Genomic DNA, 18,863 nt, shown 5'->3' on the forward strand with positions numbered 1-18,863 from the left:
GGCTGTTGCATTTGACAGAGTAATGCAGCTGCTTCACTTAGGCTACTAGCAGGTTGCTGAGTAGACATCTGTGTAGCGGTTTGAAATGTACCAGTTTTTCCTTGTCAGGAAATAACTTCCTGTTCATCTGAAATGGCTTGGTTTTCAGTGGAGTTGTGTGAGAGTGTTTCAGTAATAATGTTCTTCACAGCACCTCATAGCATTTTTGACCCATGACAGAGATGTATTAAAATAAAATGAAAAAAAAAAATGTAATTTCAAATCAAACTTAACTTGAACAATAAACTTATTGCCATACATTTTACATTTGGTAAGTGGTCAGTAAGAACGCAATACATTGCTCATTTTGTATATCAGTTTGTTCATTTTGCTCATTTGCTCATTTTGTTATAATGGTTCCTAATTCCTGCTAAACACTTCTTTACTTTCACTCTGACAGAAGCTAGAATACTCTCTGACGTGAAAGGCATAAGGAACAAAGTCAAGCACCATATAAACGACAAAGAACAGCTTGGTGCTTTTATAAAGTGAGTATATAAACATTTAAGTAAGACCTTTTACTTTAGGGATAATTAAGCGTTATTTATACAGAGGACCAAATCTCTTTTTGTAAGACCATTCTGGTCAAAGGAAATCATACACATAAGATAATAACATATATATGGATCAGAGTGGTCTCTGGGTATGACATACAATGAAAAAGAAAAAATTGTTTCGACACAAATACAGAAAAATTAAGGAAACGGTCACATCACCTCTGATAGCTTGACTTAAAAAGAACTAAGCTATTGAAAGAAATCTGTGAAAATACTGTTGCACAGTGTAGTTTGGTTTACAGAAAAAGAAGCAGGACAAGGATTAGCTGAAGTGATTTAAAGATTAATGACAGGAAAAAATTAATTTGTCTTACGACTGTGTTCAGCTGACTCAGTGAAAGCTAACTCTAGCTGTGATGAAGATGTATTTTTTCTGTCTGTGAATAAAAGTCATTCATGACTGATTCTGTATTTGTAACAACAGCCTAGTGTCCAAGCTCAGCATAAAGCCAGCAGCTGTATTATCACAGCACATCATCATCATCTATAAGCCATACCAGGACAGACTATCAGAAGCTCATTGACAAGATTACTTACAACATGAAAACACACATAAATTTTAAAAAAGAAATAAAAACAGCAGGTCTGTGCTCTATTTCTGTCAGTGAGCGTTTCTAATGTTCGTAAGACATGAACACAACACTGTCAGAAACCCACCCAGCTTATTTACCATTACAACATGACAGCGGCACACACGAATAAATGAAACCTGTTCATTCATTATTTAGCTCATCACTTCAGCACAGCTGACACAACTGTTTAACCAAACGATGGACGTTAACTGTCATGAATCCGATAAACCTTTCAAACACAGCTGCATATTCATTCTGTAGGTTTACTCTTATTTCAAATAACCTTTTTCTTACCTGTGATTAATGAACACAGAGCTCTGAGATCTGATTTCATCTCTGGAAGTGGAAAGTTTTAAAAGTGACTCAAAACAGCGCCGGAAAACCATAGTGGACAAAAATATATTACATCTGTAGCGATTTAGCACTACCATAAAGAATGAATGGGAAACTGTTTAGATCCGTTTATCTAAGGTTATGGGTTCAAGTACAATATGGGACATGTTTCTCATTTTCCACTTTCAGCATGTTTGACAAAAGCAGTGCACAAAGTGCCACTTTCAGTATCCCTGCACTTCCTAGAAAATCACAAAGCGTTGTCCTTTTATACTTTAGAGAAAGGAGCAAATTTATCAGATTATCATCAAGTCTTTTATTATGTCACAGAGGTGGAATGTGTTAAAAAACATTTTGAGTACTCCAAATACTGTACTGGTCTTTGGTCAATTTACTGATATCCGATCATGCATAAAGGAAAACACACAAGACCCAGAACTTCTTAGGGAATGTATGAATTTATTCACAAATGTTTATATACAGTAGGAACAGGGAGCAAGTAAATACTTACAAGTGAAATACATGGGGTTACTTTTTCAGTGACTACAGGGCAAAATCAATTAAACCCAGTCAGAATAAAACACTGTTAATTAATTTGCATTTGAACTTAATTTCTCCGTAAATCTGAACAATAACACAGGCATTTACATTTACACAAGAAAGATATGTGCAAGATATGTATATGTTTACTAGCAGCTGCTAAACAACTGCTAACAGTGGTGAAAACAGCAGCACTACCAACATAAACGTTCAGGACATGCTCAAAAACTTGCCTGAATATTGTCCACAGTCTTTGGACAGAAGTAACTTATTGACTCATATCAGACTGACAGCTGAAGTAAACAGGCTGAATTTGTTATTGCCGAGCACAGACAAAGTATTTGAATAATATCACCACTTATAATTTGTGTTATTTTACCCTTTTTACGTCCGAGTGACCTCAAACATGTTAAAATAAAGTGTTTCCAAAAATGATTTTCTACACAAACAGTAACAGAAACAACAGATATTAAGATTTTCTATTCTAGGGTGAGAAGCTTTCAAGACTTTTTAAAGCAAATTTTAAGTACTGAGACTTGTACTGTTTGCCTGAGCAGCTGAGTGTTAAAAATCTCTGTGCTTATTATTACTGGATGTTTCAGATTTGCTCCACACAGTAACAGCAGAAACCTGATGACCCACTCAACATCTCTGAGGGAACACTGACCAAAAGCATGAGGTCTCTGGATATCACCACAGACATTTTTGTCAAGTTGTGTTTACTGCTGTCTTTGAATATTGCGTTTCACTTTTAATGAATTTAATGAAATTAGATTTTTTAGTCCTCACTGCAAGAAAGTCCTGGGTTTGAATCCAGTTTGAGGCCTTTCTGTGTGGACTTTGCATGTTCTTCCTGTGTCTGTGTGGGTGCTCTCTGTGTACTCCAACTTCTTCCCACAGGCCAAAACATGCATGGGGGTTAGGTTAATGGGTGATCTTGAAGCCATGCGACACAGCTATTCTAGTTATTATAGTATATATTTTATTTCAGTTTAGTTTCAGTAAGTTCCAAGACTGTTCTTGTTTTAATTGATTTTTTATTGTTTAAAAATGTTTAGTTTTAGTTCAGTTTTATTACTTTTATATATATTTCTTTAATTTTTGTTGTATTTAGTGTCAACCAAATGTCAATGTCAACCAAACAGAAAGCCAGTACAGGTATTACAATAGAAACGTTTCACTTTTTTAAAACAGTTGACCCACTTGTCTTGTACATGTCCAGTGTCTCAAACACATCCATCAATACCATGTCAGGCACATTGTAATAACATTTTTACCAAACCAACAAATACTAAAACTAAAACTATTTCCTCCATAAACTGATCTGTATTTCAAATTAGTTCATTAATTCATATCTGTTGTTTGTTGTTTTTATTTATTTAACTAAAATATTCATATCTAGTTTTAGTTTTTAGTTTAGTTTTAGTTGAGTGGAATAACCTTAGGAACCTGTTCAGGGTGTACTCTGCCTCTCGCCTGACAACAGGGAAAGACTCCAGCAACCCTGGATTGGATAAGCAGAAGAAAATGGATGGATGGAAATTTTTAAGTATTAATTCCTCCCAGGGGTATTAAGGTTTTAATTGTGAGGGTCTAAACCAAATGGCCAGCACTTTGTCCAAAAATGTTTTGCTGTCCCCCCCCCCTTTTGTCATATTTAAACATTATTTGTAGACCCTAGTTATACAGAAAATTAGATACAGCGGTAGAACTACAATATTACAGATTTTAATTTTAGTGCTAGTGGGAGGAATGAGAGAAATGAAGATGGGCTCATCCAGACCTGAAGATACATTTATCTCTGTTCCCTGTCAATATAATCCAATAGGAAGGTTGTAACTCTATAGTGTTCTCCAAATACTTTGAAATCGTAATCCAACATTGCACGAGAAGAGAAAAAACGTCCGAAATTATAATTTGTAAATTCATTGTGTTTGGTAGCACCTAATCCCTTTAATTTCCAACTGTGAACTCCCAAGTCAGGATTTACTGATCATGCTGGAAACTAGAAAAAGAATCCTAAATGCTCCTACGTGATCTCTTTTATAGCCCATTTGCACATATGCAAATGGGCTATAATGAATTTATCCCCCCCCCCACCCAATCCTCCCTTAGTTATGCTGCTGGGGGATTCCTTCCCACTGTTGCCAAGGTGCTTGCTCACAGGGGGTCATATGATTGTTGGGTTTTTCTCTGTATGTATTATTGTAGGGTTTTACAATACAGGGAGTGCAGAATTATTAGGCAAGTTGTATTTTTGAGGAATAATTTTATTATTGAACAACAACCATGTTCTCGATGAACCCAAAAAACTCATTAATATCAAAGCTGAATGTTTTTGGAAGTAATTTTTAGTTTGTTTTTAGTTTTAGCTATTTTAGGGGATATCTGTGTGCAGGTGACCATTACTGTGCATAATTATTAGGCAACATAACAAAAAAAAACAAATATATACCCATTTCAATTATTTATTTTACCAGTGAAACCAATGTAACATCTCCACATTCACAAATATACATTTCTGACATTCAAAAACAAAACAAAAAACAAATCAGCGACCAATATAGCCACCTTTCTTTGCAAGGACACTCAAAAGCCTGCCATCCATGGATTCTGTCAGTGTTTTGATCTGTTCACCATCAACATTGCGTGCAGCAGCAACCACAGCCTCCCAGACACTGTTCAGAGAGGTGTACTGTTTTCCTCCTTGTAAATCTCACATTTGATGATGGACCACAGGTTCTCAATGGGGTTCAGATCAGGTGAACAAGGAGGCCATGTCATTAGTTTTTCTTCTTTTATACCCTTTCTTGCCAGCCACGCTGTGGAGTACTTGGACGCGTGTGATGGAGCATTGTCCTGCATGAAAATCATGTTTTTCTTGAAGGATGCAGACTTCTTCCTGTACCACTGCTTGAAGAAGGTGTCTTCCAGAAACTGGCAGTAGGACTGGGAGTTGAGCTTGACTCCATCCTCAACCCGAAAAGGCCCCACAAGCTCATCTTTGATGATACCAGCCCAAACCAGTACTCCACCTCCACCTTGCTGGCGTCTGAGTCAGACTGGAGCTCTCTGCCCTTTACCAATCCAGCCACGGGCCCATCCATCTGGCCCATCAAGACTCACTCTCATTTCATCAGTCCATAAAACCTTAGAAAAATCAGTCTTGAGATATTTCTTGGCCCAGTCTTGACGTTTCAGCTTGTGTGTCTTGTTCAGTGGTGGTCGTCTTTCAGCCTTTCTTACCTTGGCCGTGTCTCTGAGTATTGCACACCTTGTGCTTTTGGGCACTCCAGTGATGTTGCAGCTCTGAAATATGGCCAAACTGGTGGCAAGTGGCATCTTGGCAGCTGCACGCTTGACTTTTCTCAGTTCATGGGCAGTTATTTTGTGCCTTGGTTTTTCCACACACTTCTTGCGACCCTGTTGACTATTTTGAATGAAACGCTTGATTGTTCGATGATCACGCTTCAGAAGCTTTGCAATTTTAAGACTGCTGCATCCTTCTGCAAGATATCTCACTATTTTTGACTTTTCTGAGCCTGTCAAGTCCTTCTTTTGACCCATTTTGCCAAAGGAAAGGAAGTTGCCTAATAATTATGCACACCTGATATAGGGTGTTGATGTCATTAGACCACACCCCTTCTCATTACAGAGATGCACATCACCTAATATGCTTAATTGGTAGTAGGCTTTCGAGCCTATACAGCTTGGAGTAAGACAACATGCATGAAGAGGATGATGTGGACAAAATACTCATTTGCCTAATAATTCTGCACTCCCTGTATAACGAGCCTTGAGGCCACTGTTGTTGTGATTTGGTGCTATATAAATAAAATTGAAAATGGAATAGTAATAATTAAGAATTTTTAAAAAAGTGTTCATCATCCAACATTGTTTCACGCCTTTATTATTCGTACACGGCCAGCATGTTGCAGCATCTAATTTCAATCTAAGAACCTTAATGTAGTTTGGCAACTTTTCCTAATGTTAGTGGCTCCATAATATAGTTATTTTTCTGTTTGCCTAAGAAGTGAAATAACCCTGGTTTGATCCTGATTAGCAGTACAAATTACTAATATATGAAGGTGTCTGTTGTGATGAGCTCTTGTGAAAAAGGGGAACAGCTGAAAGTATATTTTTCTTCTTTTTTTAATGTTTTTTTTCCCAGTGTACTTTAAGTATAGATGAAACTGTGTTTTTAACCTATAGTATTTGTAAACTTTAATCCCTTTGATTTATTTAAAAACAAACAAACAAAAAACTCCACTTCCTCTGAGGCAGGGTGTTACCTGCCTGCCAGCCACTCCCATCTGCGCTGCACAAACACCTCCTCTTCCTGGTTTTCTCAGTTCACCGTTCTGCTTTCCCCTGCACCCGCTTTACTCATGTTGGATTTACCTTTCTATTATATGTATAGATGCAGTTGCACCTGTGCAGTCTGAGCCACACAGTTCCAGTTTGTTTTTAACCGAATCTGTTTGTGGACTTTGCTTTTTGCTCGATTTTTATTTTTCCCGCCTGTTTCCTGTTTGTGTCTCGCTGCTTACTTCGCATCTCCCTCAGCAGCCTTTTCCTGCATTACTTCTAACAAAAGGTGAGCAGTTTGAACTTTTAATCTGAATTTAATATCAGTGTCTCTGATTATATATGCATTAAAGAAGAAGCTGGTCACAAATGTCTAATCTGTAAAGCAGTACTGTCTGGTTAAATATTACATTTTATATTTCAGTTTCAGTTTCATTTCTTGGTCATGGATGATTTCGTAAGAACCAAACTGCTTGAATGGGGGCTAAGTGAGTGGGTGGAGAAATTTAAAGGTAAAGTATTAACGTGAATCCCTGATGGGTACAGATATTGATCCTGATGTGATCTGTTAACTGTAAAACAGCTCATAGATTTTTCACTCATCTAACAAGAATTTCTGAAGCAAGTTGAAAATAAACTTTATCTCTGCAACTTTATTTTTAATTACAGATGAACAAATCGATGCTGAAAGTCTGTGTGATCTTGATGATCGAGAAATTGATAATTTGATCACAAAAGCTGGACCAAGAGTGAAATTCAAGAAGAACCTCAAGCTGTTGAAGGTAATTAAGTTTTTTTTAAACAATTATTGCTATTTCAGTGTACAGCGGTGAATTTTTGTTAGAACTATCTGGATATTAAAAAAAGTTACTTGCAGTAATATTATATAATGTAATTTTTGTTAACTCTTTACTAAGATGGATTTACAATGTTTTTACTGTTGTAGGAAGAACAAAATAAGCTACACAAAAATACCACTGTGTGTTGGAACCTCAGAGAGTGAACACCAAGTGACCCACTGGTGTTTGACAATGTCTCACTGGCAGTAATTATTTGTGGAGTAGTTTTATTAATTTTTAACTAACATAGATTTGAATTGTTTTGATTGTGGCAGGAAAAACGAAACTCAAATCAGGAAACAGTCATTTCTTTTCAAGTAAGTTTAAAACTGTTTTTTCCTTCAGATTTAATGTCCATATGACAAATACAATTTTAATACATTTTTAAGAGCTCAATATTCTACACGGCTTTGTACTTTTTATCAACAGTGTGAACAGGAGCATGAAGAAGCAGCTGATGTGGTTCAGGTAAGGGTTATACTGAATTTCAGACATTTAGGCCAACTACCTGAGACAAAGTAAAGCTCCATTCTCTGGTCTACAGAGACTGACCACTCTCTACAGAAACCAGTAAATGACTGAATCTAAAAACTTAATTCATAGGGGGTTGGAGAATATACATTTTGCCCCAGCTAGGGGGTTTGCCAACCGTCTCTGTAGGTCTTCGTGACTGGGACTTAATAGAATTGTCTCATAGATGTTTACTAAGAAGAAGGTAATTTATAATATATTTTTCATCAGTCTGCTGGTTGAAAACATAACTGCATATAAGTTTGTTGATTGTAAAACTTGTATGTTAGTGTCCTTTAAATGTTGTTAAAGAGCAATGCCAATGCAAATAGTGATAATTTCCTGTATAACTCATATTCATCCTCAGGTCTTGCCATCCACAAGTGATACAGGTGAGACACATGCATCGTATTTATTGCATCTCATATTAGTCTGTGTTTTAAAGACACCAATAGTTTTTGCAATATACATAACTTTACTAAGAATAAATTACAATGCTGAGAGAAACACATTTTTAGTTCTTGTTTTTTGTTGTTTTTATCCAATCAGGAAAGAGAAAATCAGACCTTCAAAGTAACCCCAGCAGGTTGCAGTCACCAGCTAAGCGACAGCGTCTGTCAATGCCAGGATTTGAAGGTATTTATGTTTCTTTCTAAACAGTGTCACAGTTTAAGCCACTATAGGGTTAAATTTCTTCGAAGCACAATTTGACCAACATGTCAGTTTCATCTTTGATGCTAGAAATTACTTTTTCTTTGGCCTGTTGTCAAAATTTAACAGTCACATGATGCATGATATAGTAAGTTTGATTGGTAAGTGGTCACATTATGCTCCTCATATACTCTAATTCACACAGGTTTGCTTTTTTTTTTTTTAAACATGAGATTTTACATTTTCTGGTTATTCTTGTCTATAAATCATAAATAGTTCTTTCCTTTCTTTGTCCACAGAATCAATCATACTGTCTGATGTGAAAAGCATCATGACATTTGTACATGAAAGACTAAATGACCAAGACAAACTCAGTGCTTTCTTGAAGTGAGTATTAAGTTTTTTTCATATTCTCTGATGTATGGGCCTGGTTCCACTCCTGATCGTGTGACAGTTTCACAAACTGATCAAAGAGAGATTGTTTTTAAAGAAAGCAAAAATGCAGAAAATGGCTGTAAAACATCCTCAGAAGCTGCTAGTTATGTGTAATTTAAACACACACAGAAGATGGTTATGGGCTCAAATTGTGGTCATAAATATTTTGTACTTGACACATACAAATCCTGATTTACAAGTACAAAACTGATTTACACATACAAAATATTTATGACCACAATTTGAGCCCATAGATGGTCCCTTTTCAAGAGTCTTGACTCACACAAAAATAAGCAGTATATTTAAATCACGACAATTAAAATGATTCAGTCCATACACACTTTATGGATGTCACACTATTTCCACCAAGATACAGTCACAGGAATGAGTAACTACATCGATGAGGATTTAGAATCACCAATTAACCTAAACGCGCTAATTGCACGTCTTTGGACTGTTGGAGAAAGCCGGAATACCTGGAGAGAACCGAGGCAAACATGGATGAGAGAGAGATGAGAGATGAAATAGACTTTATTTGTCAGTTGCAAGTCTTTTGCCCACAACCGAGATGACAGACCTTGCCGACCGTACATACAATACAAACATCACATTGGGGAGACAGGTCAGGCCAGGTAGCGAGGAAAAAAACATCAAAATATGTAACACAAAAGGATAATACAGGAATGCACAGATATCAACACACCATAACACAATAAACACAGACAAGCAACATGCGAAAGTGTTCCAGTGTGTACATCTGATCTGGGACCGCTGCAATCTTCGACTGCGCCTCCAACTGACCCGATGTCCACATCAGAGGGAAGGTAAGCGTTGGAGGTGGCGTTTGGTAGGGAGGGTGATGCGTTAGTGAGTGCTTATCAGTATCAGTATATGTATGTGTCTGCGTGTCCATAGTTCAGCTGAGACAGTGTCCTTCGCCCTGCCAGGCTAAGTAAACAGTCTTCCAGCCAACCCAGGTGGCCTTGTATGGAATGGGAAGGAACAGACTCAACACAGTCGTTATCAGGGAGTTTTTGTTCAGCTCCAGCCTTGAGCCCACAACTGGCGCCGAAGGGGTAGCCGCATTGGAGATAACACGTAAACTCAAAACAAAAAGTCCCCCAGCCAGATGGTGGTGTGAGAGAACTATGCCAAACATCATGCCACCGTGCTGCCTGTACATGAACCCTTTTGGTTCAGTATTCATCAATTTGTTTCTTGTGTCAGATTGTATAATGTGTTGGTTCTTTGTCCAGTTATTATTAAGTTATACTGCCGACATACAGCAGTACAAATATAGATGATGAAATAATTTAGTAGTAAAATAAAACTACATACAATAAACAATTAGTGGAACAAGTGTATAAAACTGAAATATGGTAAATATGTAGTAATAATTCATTGAATAATCACTACCATGATTATAACGCTCTTTTAAACTCTCACTTTTAAAGCATGCTTAAAAATGTTTTCATGACTGAATCAATTAACCCATGTTTAAAATATTGTTCAACAGGAAAAAGATCAGTGATTTGGAGACAGACAAGAGGGAGCTGGTTGGTGTCTTTGGTAAAACTGGGGCTGGAAAGAGCTCTTTGATAAATGCCATCATCAAAGAGAAGAATCTTTTACCCTCAGGAAGTGTCAATGCCTGCACCTCAGTCATGATCAAAGTGGAGGCTAACAGAGGTAGCTTAAAGTATGAGGCAGAAATTGAGTTCATCACAAAGGAGGTAAAATGAGTTCTGAAAGTTTGATTTTTACTTAAACCTATAACACGTGTTACACTGCAGTTCTTGGAGCTTAAGATTGGGTACATACCTCAATAAATGGCATGTCATCTATTTTTGTAGGAGTGGAACGAAGAGTTGTGGTCATTTCGTCAGTTTCTTGACAATAATAAAAATCAGGACAAGGAAGACGATGATTATCACGATGCTGTTGAAAAGCTGTCAGCACTGTATGGAGAAGACTGGAAAAAGTCCTTTGAAAACCTCATGGATCGCAAATATTTCAAAGAAATTCCAGAATTTCTCCAATCCAAGCGGAAGATTTTGACATGTGAATCAGTAAGACAAAAACTCTGATATTACTACTATAACAGACAGCCATGATAGACTACACCCTAGGGATGCTGGGAAGGACACACAGGTGAAACTAGGACAACCTGGACACAAAAGGGAACTGACCAAATAATCAGATTATGCTGAGATCTCATAATGCCATTTAGATGATCACATATCCAGAAAAAAAAAATCTCTTGTAATAACTGTGGTTAACAGATCCCAAGACTGGTCCATTATGTAGAGCAGTGTTTTCCAACCACTCTAATTAAATGGGTTACCAACTGCTAGTAATACAGAAGAAGAAGAAGAAGAAATTACACAATAGTCATGCTGTGAGTGAGACGATGCAGCACGTAATAACAACAGATAAATATTTGAAAAGAAAAAGTAGTCAATCTGACCTGGGTCCTGGAGAAAATTCCGACCCAGATGAAAGCCCTAGCATGAGGAGTGGTAGAAAGAAAGCTAAAAAGGTATATTGGAGACAAACCGAGCCAATTCCGCTATACCCGGTGCGCAGAAAAATTATCAATATGGTTTTTGGACATTTTTGTTTGGTGGTGTGCCGTGTGATTTTTCTAATGTGAAAAATGTGCCGTGGCTCCAAAAGGTTGTGAAACACTGATGCAGAGCATGATTTATTCATTTTTTACATCGCAGTACGTCTTCACACAACAGTGATCAGTTCCTTGTTTTAACCTACTTACCCTTTTTAAATCCCTCTGTAGAAATTCACTGCTGAGCAAAGTCAACAAAGATTAAATGAAAGTGGCCACAAACTTTAGTAAATCAGTGTCTGACAGTCGGTTGCATCAGGAATGGCATAAAGTGGTGTAAAACCCTGACAGTCAAAACATGCCAAGTTATCCACTGTAGTGACCTCTTGCAAGTAGTTTCTGCTAATAGTAATACTGGCTGTTGAGAACAAGAGTGTACTTAGTGTGATTTAAATAGAGAATAAAAAAATAAAAATCTATTTTCATTTTCGTTTTGAATAATAATTAGGCACGTTCTTGAAAAAAATCAAATGGTTGATTGTTCTAAAAAGGATTTCACATGACCTGATTTTTTTATGTCACTGACTTTTTAATGGTTTTTGTAAAGCACTATCTGCAAGGACTGAAATTAGACTCCACTGTTTTACTTTTAATATTTATTGCAGGCTAATGAACTCTCTGCAAAATGTGTCAAGTACACAAGAAGTGAGTCAAAACAAGGAGAAGGTAATGAAGGAAAAACATGGTTTTGGCCACTAGTGAAGTGTGTGACTGTCAGGGTGCCAAACAATCCTTTTCTCCAGCATGTCACACTTGTGGACCTTCCTGGAAATGGTGACTGTAACAAGAGCAGAGATCAGATGTGGAAAGGGGTAATTCACATTTACTGTTCTTTGCTTATACTGTGTTGTCTGTAAACAGTCATCTTTCTATTAAGCACTGAGACATGTTATTCTCCTTTCAGATAGTTGGAGATTGTTCTACTGTGTGGATTGTGACTGAAATTAACCGAGCAGCATCAGAGAAAGCAGCCTGGGGGATCCTGGAAAGTGTCAGTAGTCTGATTGGAAATGGTGGCGAATGTCAGCAAATTCACTTTATCTGCACCAAGTCTGATCTTGTTGATGATTCAGATGATCTGTAAGTACATTTTAAATGCTGATCAACTACAGGGTGTTTTCATGTAAGATCAATCCAGGCTAGACAAAGAATGAAGCACAGAGTTGAGCCTTTGTTGTAATTAATACAGAACATTTGGGTCAAAAGGAGTCTCAGATGCAGATACAATTTTATAAAGTTTTGTGAGGTGGACTGAGTAATAAAGAGAGAGGGAGGGGAACAGCGGAGAGTGGGAAAGGCAGTGGAATTATTTTGTTCTGGAGGGACAGCAAGAGAGAAGAGGGTGAGCAATAACAGGAGAGCAGGAGGAGAAAGAGATGCAAATGACATCATGGCAGCTTTAATGTATGTTGCACATAATCTATGAGATTATAGGAAATCATGTATATCCTGGTCCTTACAGTCGAGTAATTCAACTATTTTACACTGTAAAGCAAAGGTGCAATTACAGCAACAAAGTTAAAGTAGTTGCTGTGACAAAAAAACATTTGTATGTAAGCATGTCAGCGTGTGGTGACGTCACGATCCAAATAAAACATGCTGGCCTTTCTCCGAGTGCTTCAAGTATAAATGGTACCAATCTCCCATATTTGCGAGTTCATTTGTTTTTTAAACAGTCAAAATAAACAAATAAAGTCATTAACCCTTTAAGACCTACCGTAGAACCAAGTCCGCCAGAGCTTATCTTTATATTTTTACATGCTGTAGTGCCATTTTTAGGAGCTTTTCAAGTTGCTATACATCAATACAACCGTTATAGCCCAAATTTTAATAATATGTATGCATTAAGTCCATACTAACTACATAAATTGCAAGAAAGTACAATAAAGTACAAAAAAATTGAAAATCGCTTTTGTTTTTTTTTCCATATATTTCTTGTTAGGGAAATTTAAGGGGTTTATCCCTCAAAACTGTAAATACAAGAAGTTGCACAAAATAGTTTTCAACAACAGGAAAATTTATTTTGAGTGTCTTCATAGTTTTATTTTTGAGACGCACCAATTTTTATATACAGCAGGAAAAACGAAAATAAATATTGTAATCCAAATTTGCAAAAAAACAGCATGTGCATCAAAATAAAAATAAACAATGAGTTGCAGGTGTGCAACAGTCAGGCAAAGCTCTGCTTGGTCAGAAGGGAGATTCCCACATTTTCACCTAAAGGCCAAGAATAAATCAAAATCACCCAGCCTGCCCCAGATTATTGATGGTGATGATAATAGTGATGATGGTAACAGTACATATGCACATTTCTTGTAGTTCATCAGCTGATATCCATGATCAGATAATTAAAAGAAACATTCAAGCCAATGATGGAGTAAGGAAAGAATTCAACAAGAGAAGCAAGATTAATGTGAGTTTTATAGGCTGACAGAAAATAATACAGACTCTCCACAGTTGCAAGGATGCTTTAAAATAAAATCATTTTTCCGCAGAAACACTTCACTGATGACAGTTTCAAAGTGTTCACAGTGAGCTCCAAAGAGTTCCTAAAAGGGAACCATCTAAGTCCAGAAGAAACTGGTAGGTGAAGTCTTGATGGACATGTTGTTTTAGTTTGCTCTGACTGAAAGAGGAATTATGTAATTTGAATTTAAGTATGTAATGTCAAACTGTGGCACTGAAATTTCTTCTTAACAGAAATAACCAAACTTCAGGGATTTTTGCAAGAGCTCAATGACTGTCACTCAGAGACGGTAAACTATGTGAGTGGAGCTTATGGGATTCTGTCTTTGATTGAAGGTGCCAGGCGCAGAAAAGAGGTGAGGTCAAGTTATCTATGTGGAACAATATTTTAATGACAAATTTAAAACTTCAAATGTTTCCATAACTCTGACACCTAACAAAATTTTAGTTATCAAGATTTCTTGACAGGCACTGAGTGACAACATTTCAAAATGATGAATAAAAATAAAAAGTTGTATTTATGTTATTACTGATTTAATAGAAAATAAATATACTGTTTTAATTTCAGGGTGCTGGAAAAGCAGATGATGTATGTAAAGTCCTTGAGAAAAACATGACAGAACAACTTGATCAAGTGAAAAAAGCAGTTGAAAAAGCGATCAAGGATTTTGAACAGTGTCTTACAGAAGGGGTTAAAAATTCCAAAACCTCTGAAGAAAAACTGAAATCGTTTTTGGACCGTGATGTATGTATCTGAATTATAATTAACACCAAAGCAACAGATTTTGCACTTTATACGAGCATGTGTTTAGAAATGTTTTCCTGATTTGTTTCAGAAACAGCCTAGTTTTTTCAAGACACTAGAGGCTGTGGTTAGAAAAGACGGCATGCACAAAACAAAAAAAGGGGAACACATAAATCTCAACACAGTATTAGCTTCATGCTTGACTGACAGCATTGATGAAAAATTCAGAAAGACCTTCCCGTAAGAATAAACAAATATTAAACTGTATCATATTAGACTATACTTAAAATGATTAAAACAAACTTGTCAATACTGCCATCATGAAACATTTTTCAGAAATGATGTTAAAGGCGGATCTTTCAATGGAGTCATCAGTAGATTTTCACTTGACCCCAATTCACTGATTCAAAAATACCAAGATGTCAAACTGCAGCTGATATTTCTCCAGACAGAGGTACAAGATGAAACAATCCAGTTTATCAGTCCATTATAGCAGAACTGACCTATTCACTCTTCAAATAGTAAGTTTGTTTATTAACTGATCCATGTTTGATGCTTTTAAGGAGGATAAAATTAAGGCAAAACTCAACAAAATAATCCTAAAAGAGAAGAAAATCATCTACAACAGTCTAACAGAGGCAATTGAGAAAAACATGAAAAAGTGCTATGAAGGTAAGAAGATGGTCAACTTGCCACTATAATAAATCACAATTGTACATTAAAAAAATGTTTTGACAACGTTCATTTTCTTCTTGTAGATGCACGAAAAATTTCAGGAAAAGATGCACTGAAAAAAATGAGGAAGACTATTGAGACACATGTATCCTTAAATAGGAACATTTATGAGGATGCAAAAAAGATCATGATGAAGAAGATGAATATATTGATGGTTTGTCAAATTATAACATATACTGAGACCAAGTTGTGTTTTTTCTATATTTGAGTGCTTTTGCTCAGTCTGAACTTTCTCTAAACATTAGTGAGGCTGCTGTTAACATTTGTATTTTTCAGCATTACAAAGATTTAGTCTGCAATGATGAGCTGAACTGAAGAGCTTAAAGTATAAACTGGCCACAAGAACTCTAAACAAACATCTTCTCATTAATTCAGATGTTTCAGTTGTTTTGAACCTCAATATTTGACTCTGTGAAAAGTAATAAAAGCTCTGATGTTTAATTAGACGATCATCTGCAAGGAACTGAAGGAAACCATGGACCACTCCATTAAACTCTCACTCAAGGCATCAGCTTTGAGTGAGAGTCTCCCAGGTAAAGAAAATATAGGCTATGAAAGTAAATCATGTATGTTGAACAATGCCAAACACATGTTTTTATTTATTTGTTTGTTTTTCAGATGTTTCAAAGCATCTTGAAACTGTGCAGCAACATTACAATGAAGGTAAGTGTAGTCAAGAGGGAGAAGTGACATCACAGTACCCAGGTAAATATTTAAATGTTATTTCATGTCACAGGATTATTATTATTATTAACCGTTTTCTACTAAATTACTTTAACAGTTTCTATGAATTGTCAAAGAAATGGGGTACAATCTGACGACAATCCTAAGCACCTAAATATACAGTAACTTTTAATTTTTTTAGTGTTTAATGTCAATTATTGTCACAAGGGCGGAACAGACCAGCTGAATTCAGAATGAAAGTCACAGGTGTTATTTACAATAACACCTGGTGAAACTTTATACATGTGGGGGTAGGGATTTTCAGAGGTCCAGGGAAGGAAGGGAAGCAGGTCCAAAACACACACTCCACTCCTTCGTCCTCTTCAGACACTCACACTCTGCTCCACTTCACTGTACTTTGCCAGACTTCTGGGAAATAGGTCAGGGAATTCCAGGGAATCGATTTCCAAGAAATCACAATCAGAACAGGCTACAGAATCACACAGCCAGGGCTTTGCTAACTGAGGTTACTCAACAATCCAGCGAAGAGTATGTCTGTGTAGGTTCTCAGTCATCCAGGTCATCATAGTCTAAGGAGCTTGGAAAGAAAAGCTACTGGATTTCTTTAAGTTGCTTGAAGACGTTTCACCTCTCATCTGAGAAGCTTCTTCAGTTCTAAGGTCAAATGGTGGAGAGTCCCAGATTTAAGCCCTGTGGGAGTGTCCCCCCAAGAGGGACAATGGACCCCCTATGGATCCTCTACCTAATCACACGAGCCAAGGTGTGAAGACGGGTGTAAGTCACAATCAGCCAAGGTTTCGGGTGAGCTCATTGTGAAACCTAGCCCCACCCTATCATGTGATTTCCTGAGGTTACAAGGCCCAGGATGTGAGTGGGCGTTGAAGCGAGATCGATCAACTGCAGACCAGACAACAAACGACGGAGGCACCAGACAAATGCAATCAAACGATGAGTTTATTAACACAGGAGAAGAAACATCAGCATATGTCTTCCTCTGACAAAAATACATTGAATGCTGGTTTTATAGCATAGAAAATTAACGCCCACACATACACGTCAACACAGGTCAAAAATACATTGTTTACAGACATGAGCACATCTCGTACATCTTAATAACTATAAACAGTCATATAACTTCTCTTTTCTATAACACCTGCCTTTTAAGGTAATAAACTTCAAGCTTCGGGATCGTTAAGAGCTAATAATTGACCCTCGTCACCAATCACTAAGTAGACTGAATTGCAGCAAGTCTCAAAAAGAAGCAGAAGACACTTGGGCCTTCGCTCAGGCCTGCTACTAGATTTAATGTGTATTGTAAGCATGCATGCAATTAACCTGCTATGTTCTCATCTTCCCTCAACATGTATCACCTGGACACTCTCACCAGTGAAGCTTAAAACCCTCTTGGATGGAACATCAACTCTAAACAAGCACAGTTATGCATTGTGTATAGAATGAACTCAACCTGTGAATAGAAAGGTCAATGTGATGACAAACATATTCAATGCAATATGAACCCTGTAAGAAATATTACTGATAAAATAATACTGTAAAACATGTTATTAAAGCATGTATCATAAGGCAGGTTATATGGTAACAATAAAAGAATCTCTGAATCCCAACAGCGTTAAGGCGTCTGGGAAGGGATCTCAAAACTGGATTATAGAGGGCAGACAGTTGGTGTCCCAGATGCCTTAACGCACACTCACAGAGGTGAAACGTCTTCAAGCAACTTAAAGAAGTCTAGACGCTTTTCTTTCCAAGCTCCTTAGACTCAAGCGAAGAATTCCACTGAACCACCATCTTAAATAGTGGCTTAGGCAATCAGGCAGATCAGAGAGATTTGTGGCAGGTGGGTGATTACACCAGGTGCATGGGCCAAGGGCAGGAGCCCAGCTGAGCTCCGCCCAGGCAGACAGAGGAGGAACAGGGGAGAAAGAGAGAGACAAACAAAAACCAACATGTAGCCTGCAAACTAGGGCTACGTCCACACTAATGTGTTTTTGTTTGAAAACGCATAGATTTCTCTCCGTTTTGGCCTCCTGTCCACACTGAGATGGCGTTTTCGCTGAAGGAAAACGATCTCGAAAACGCATACATTTGAAAACGGTGCTTTTGCGTTACAGTGTGGACAGCGAAAACGGAGACTTTTTGAAAATGATGATTGGTCATATGATGCAGTCATGTCACCAATTAAACTAAGATAGCGGAGGGCATTATACAGCAGTTGTCTTGTTTGCTGTCAATTTTGACAGCCCTATTAAAGATTAATATCAGTTTGTACATGCTTCAGATAGCTTTTCTTCAAATTCTTTAATTCTCACTCGCTTTTGTAATTTTGTACTTTTGTGTTACTCGCAGCAACAACTCCACCTCATTGTTAGTCCATTTAAAAAACTTGGTGCTTTTCCTCAACATTTTGCCGCGACGTTTCAACGAGACGGAAAGTAAATAAACGGCAGACAGAAATGAGGCAGGTTGAATCGTCTTGCGTTTCACGCATGAGCAGTACTGGAACGTAAGTGTTCTCGGCCATTTCAATGTGGATGCACAACTCCGTGAAAACGACTGAAAACGCTTGTGTGGACGCGGTGCGTTTTCAGACAAAAACGCCGTTTTCAAATCTATCCGGGCTAGTGTGGACGTAGCCTAGGTCACCCCAGGAGACACAGAGACCATGACAATTACAAGTTTGTCATAATTTAAGATCAGAAATCGCCATGCTAAACTACATATGGCCATTTAAGAGCCGTCCTTTTCTATTTTCATCATCTCAGCTAAAAAAGAAACAAAAAACAAAAAAAAAACAGCTGGTTCTTATCTCAC

At 37.3% G+C, this 18,863-nt stretch overlaps 2 protein-coding genes across 2 annotated transcripts in view; both read left to right on the forward strand.

The window, feature by feature from the left end:
• LOC116321423 (nuclear GTPase SLIP-GC-like) overlaps positions 1-18,863 on the forward strand; it is a 59,585-nt gene that overhangs the window by 18,669 nt on the left and 22,053 nt on the right. The window lies entirely within an intron of this gene.
• Positions 6,367-16,692, forward strand: LOC120440072 (nuclear GTPase SLIP-GC-like). Its single transcript, XM_039611674.1, has 22 exons — positions 6,367-6,638; positions 6,774-6,861; positions 7,019-7,131; positions 7,464-7,505; positions 7,618-7,656; positions 8,066-8,090; positions 8,248-8,334; positions 8,649-8,736; positions 10,301-10,517; positions 10,638-10,853; positions 12,013-12,219; positions 12,312-12,487; positions 13,727-13,820; positions 13,903-13,990; positions 14,108-14,229; positions 14,442-14,618; positions 14,710-14,858; positions 14,955-15,072; positions 15,182-15,290; positions 15,377-15,507; positions 15,799-15,886; positions 15,972-16,692. Exons 2-22 carry the CDS (start codon positions 6,795-6,797, stop codon positions 16,169-16,171), a joined length of 2,553 nt encoding a protein of 850 aa, XP_039467608.1. The 5' UTR covers positions 6,367-6,638; positions 6,774-6,794; the 3' UTR covers positions 16,172-16,692.

Source organism: Oreochromis aureus, linkage group 4 (assembly GCF_013358895.1).
Source record: "Oreochromis aureus strain Israel breed Guangdong linkage group 4, ZZ_aureus, whole genome shotgun sequence".
NCBI lineage: Eukaryota > Metazoa > Chordata > Actinopteri > Cichliformes > Cichlidae > Oreochromis > Oreochromis aureus.

Bases quoted from the DNA above. Each gene is read 5' to 3' on its own strand.
- LOC120440072 (XM_039611674.1), top strand. From the start codon at position 6,795: ATGGATGATTTCGTAAGAACCAAACTGCTTGAATGGGGGCTAAGTGAG. The intron at 13,821-13,902 runs GTGAGTTTTATA...ATTTTTCCGCAG, and splicing joins ACAAGAGAAGCAAGATTAAT to AAACACTTCACTGATGACAG. The intron at 13,991-14,107 runs GTAGGTGAAGTC...TCTTCTTAACAG, and splicing joins TCTAAGTCCAGAAGAAACTG to AAATAACCAAACTTCAGGGA.